This window comes from Chaetura pelagica, unplaced genomic scaffold (genome assembly GCF_000747805.2).
Source record: "Chaetura pelagica isolate M959 unplaced genomic scaffold, ChaPel_1.0 scaffold150, whole genome shotgun sequence".
Taxonomy (NCBI): Eukaryota; Metazoa; Chordata; class Aves; order Apodiformes; family Apodidae; genus Chaetura; species Chaetura pelagica.
The window spans coordinates 1,929,750-1,933,838 of record NW_009952052.1 but is presented as its reverse complement, the minus strand read 5'-3'; the positions used below and the strand labels follow the sequence as shown (position 1 = coordinate 1,933,838).

General features: G+C 39.6%; 1 protein-coding gene across 1 annotated transcript; it reads right to left on the bottom strand.

The window, feature by feature from the left end:
* Positions 1-204: 204 nt before the first annotated feature.
* Positions 205-3,810, bottom strand: LOC104393790 (chromosome unknown open reading frame, human C6orf57). Its single transcript, XM_010003315.1, has 3 exons — positions 3,753-3,810; positions 2,451-2,603; positions 205-314 (listed from the first exon to the last, which is right to left on the bottom strand). Exons 1-3 carry the CDS (start codon positions 3,808-3,810, stop codon positions 205-207), a joined length of 321 nt encoding a protein of 106 aa, XP_010001617.1.
* Between the last annotated feature and the right edge of the window lie 279 nt (positions 3,811-4,089).

The window sequence follows — 4,089 nt, the reverse complement described above, 5'->3', positions numbered from 1 at the left end:
AAAATTGGGTGCACACTGAGCAAATAACAGCTCCTGAAATTGAGTTGCAGCCATCATGTTTATTTACATAGTACCTCTCAGAAAATTCACCACAAGCATGACAAAAACAAGAACCTTCACAACAAAGCCAGTTCCAGCCTTTCTGTACATTATATTTTTCAACAACTACAAATATTTTATTGGCAATACAGACACTTTTATACATTAAAAATCTATACAACGTCCTTTTCTCTCCCAGTCTCCGAAGCGTGTAGGTTCAGGGCCTCTAGGTCCACCCCTCTCTTTTGTAACAGGATTGATGCCATCAGGGAATTCTAAAACCACAGGGTAAGTTCATTAAAATTCATATAATGTTAACAAATATAAAGATGTCACCATCAGGAATATTTGCCTTTTAGTCTCATTTTCAAATACAAAATCCATCTTGTTTTTATAAGGCACCTGAAAGGCTCTTTTGTTTTTAAAGGCACCTTTGAGTTAAACATTTCCCAGAGTCATACAACAGTAATTTCAGAGTTTTGTGACTACAGACACCAATATGTATGAGATCATATTCAGTTACGCAAATGAAAGAGCAACTCAATGTCCAAAGGCACTGGAGTCCTATAGTTTCTCATAAATTCGTAGTGAGAATTTGTGTCATTGAGGTATGCTGTACACGTTTGCTACATCTGAAACACCAGGTCACTTTCTCTTTGTTTAGGACTCTAATTTTAAGCATTTACATTTTTTATTTTAGCTTGAATTTTAGTCAAGATTCTATTATTCTTGTATTTAAAACACCATGTTTTCATATATGCTGGTGTGGTTTCAAGAAACAGCAAGTTGATATTCAGTAACACCAGACTAGCTACCGCAGACACAGGAGGTGCTATAGAATCCTAAATAGCTCAAATTAGACTTTTTACCTTCTAAAACTTAACCTAAGCTCACAAAGTCACTGTGATGCCCTTTCAGAAGGGGGAAACTGTGGTGAGGTATGAATGGGACTTTATCTGGTTAGTGACACGCTAAGCTTACATGTTAGGTGTACTTGTTCTGTTCCTAGCACCTTACCAGCTTATGCCATCTACTTGAACACCATGGACCATCCTGCACCTCACAGTCAACATCCTTACGTTACTCAGTGCTCCCTTACTCAGAGCCGTCTCTAACAGTCACGGCACAATGGGTACCCCACTAGGCATCCCCAAGCCACAAAGGAGTTCCTGGCATAGCACCATCCCAGGCTTAGTGTTTTCTCACTGGACTGCCAGGCTCCCTGAAGTTCACTGTACCCCACACATCCCCTTGCCATGCTGACTCTCCAGAGCCTCCCCTATATACACGTGACTCAGGGCCCCCTCAATCATATCCCCAGCTCAGCCCTGGTGGGCAACGGAAGTAATGAGGAGTAGGGTTGAAAATTAGAAAAGACAACAACAGAAATCCTGGGAAGAAAAAGGACAGTGATGGTGGGAGACTCATGTAGCTACAGGCAATACAGAATGACGTATTAGGATGCCTGTTTAAAAATTCACCCAGACCAGGATTGGAAATGTCAGTATTTGAGCACCTCTGGCAATACAAGGACCACAAATGCATCTAGTATTCTTTTGTAGATATCATCCCAACATCCAGGCACTACTGATGTGCTGACAGTAGATGTAGAGGCTCAGAAGGTTTCTCCACGATAGCTATACAGATGTGGGAATTCCAATAGCAGCTTAAAATTTTTCTTGTTTTCCTAATAACCACTGAGGACACCATGGGTGGTCAGCACTCTAATAAACTGTTGCTGGTGTTATATGTAAAAAATATACAGGTATGGCTAAATCTAAAGCCATATTATGGCAACAGGAGGACAAGAATTACATTACTGCTTACACAGCAATTCCAAGTCAGTTTTCAAGTCAGTCACAATCTGAAATTGCTTGAAACCATTTCAGAGATAATACTGTAATTTTTCAGTCATTTTGTCATGTGGATATTCCTAGTAATCTATTGATATATTAAAAAAGCTTGTCCTAGAGACCTACAAGTCTTTCATGGACTGAAAAACAGAACAGGCTTTTTGGATAACAAAAAGTAGTTAGTGCCCTCATGATTTTGTTACCACCATTTACAGCTGTACTATAACAGACCAATACCAGCTATGTTTCTTGGAATCATGGAACAGTTTATGCTGGAAGCCATCTTTGACAGATATCTGGACCAAATTCAGAGAAGAAGAGAGAGATCATAAATTGTGTGACTTCTTACAATGTTTGACCAGCTTGAAGATTTTTTCCTCTCATACACCATTTGTTGCAATTTGTGTCCACCACCCTGCCTGGTTCTTCACAACGATTAAGCTTAGAAAAATGATTCTGAAGCTGAATGCCTGCTCCTCTTCTTCAACTGCCATCAGCACAGCATCTTAGGGTCTTGCCTTTGAAACATGGCTTTCAATTTTGTATAACATGACTTACTTTCCAGAGGTTCCCTCTCTATACTGGACTCCTCTGGTTCATCAAATCGACCTACTGGTAATTTCGGCTTCTTAAGTGGCTGCTTGGCAGGTTCTGATCTTCCTCCTGTCTTAGAGCTGGTGCTCCTCAGAGAGCTGCAAAGCAGTGATGACTCTATCAAACAAACAGGCACAAGTAGCACAAATGTGAGAGTTTAATACTATGGCTGTTCCGAGCACCTCTGAAAAACCCTCATTTCAGAAACTATGAAGCAAAGGACCAGTAAACAAACCCCAAATATTAATTTAACATTCAACTCACAAACACCTAAGAAATCAGCACAGATACTTATTTTTGGCCCTAAAAACATATGCAGGCAAAACTGTGTTAGTTGTATAACTCAGTTCACATAAACAGTGTATTTTAAACCACTTGGTCTTATTTTCACCATTATTTTCTTGTATTTTAGGCTCTAAATAGTAATTATGTTAGTACAGACCAGTACATTTTGTCTTCTTGGAGAAGTCCTAAACTCCCCCACAAAGCCTGCTGAGTCCCAGGTCTTGGCTCATATCCAACAGCTTTTGAGACAGAAAAAGCTTCTGCTTTCCCAAAGGAAAGTTTGAAAAAAAAAAAAAGCTTGTTCCCTTAGTAACAGGTTTTCCAGAATGTTTGTAGAGAATAGCTGGGCTTCCCTTATGATGGTAAAATAATTTAGCTGGTAGTCAAAAGCAAGACAAAGTTTGACCACTTTGAAGTTCTATTACGTAACTGCATGCAAATGCTTTAATTAAAAGCACAATTTTTCCCTTTAAATTCTTACTAACATTTTAAACATAAATGTAGGAGTAAGCCTATCAATATCTATACCTGAAGTTATTTCAAGCAATATAAAAGTGAAGATGCACATATATTTTAAGTCATAAATAATTGACTCACATATGCATAAACCAAACAACAATCCACCTGTATTCCCAGAATCAGCATATTCATTCATCCTAAAATACCACAACCTTAACATTAAATCCTACAGTCACATAAACTGTGTTATGCCTGTCAACTGCTGCCAATGCTCAAAAGGAATAATTTCTTTTTTGCTTTAAGCATGACATAATGGACTATCAACAGTGAACGTTGTATCTTTCTACCCCTATCAAGCATCTTGTCATTCTTCAGCAAGCTGAAAGAGAAGCTAGCTGAAAATTAAATTAAAGCTGATATTTGAATCCAAGTTCAAATAAAAGTCGGATTAAGGTACTGATATGAAACTGGTTATCTCAATTAGCAGAGAAGAGGCAAAATTCATTTTTCTACTTGCAAGACTTGCTACTGTTGACCAAAACACATTCTTCTTCACACAGAGGTGACTGAAGTTCAACATTAAGTACCTCTGATAAGGATGAACTGAACACCCAACTTTGTCAGTGAACAGTGCAGTTCTACAAACTGATTCTTGACTCCCTCATCCTTTATGGGCAGTCACAAAACCACCCAACTTATTAACCATTCAGCCGAACTTGAAAAAAACCCTGAAAACCCGAAGTCTTTAGAGTTGCTGCACAGCCAACACGCACAGCGCCCGGCCCGTCCGAGCGGCCCGCGGTGCCCGCTCTGCCCAACAAGGCCGCACACGCAGCGGGCCCATCGGCCCGTCCTGCCG

Excerpts from the sequence above, each read along its gene's own strand:
- LOC104393790 (XM_010003315.1), bottom strand. The coding sequence starts at position 3,810 with ATGTTGAACTTCAGTCACCTCTGTGTGAAGAAGAATGTGTTTTGGTCA. Across the intron at positions 2,604-3,752 it reads GTTTTGGTCAACAGTAGCAA|AGTCATCACTGCTTTGCAGC; the intron begins GTCTTGCAAGTA and ends TTTGTTTGATAG. Across the intron at positions 315-2,450 it reads AGAGAGGGAACCTCTGGAAA|AATTCCCTGATGGCATCAAT; the intron begins GTAAGTCATGTT and ends CTGTGGTTTTAG.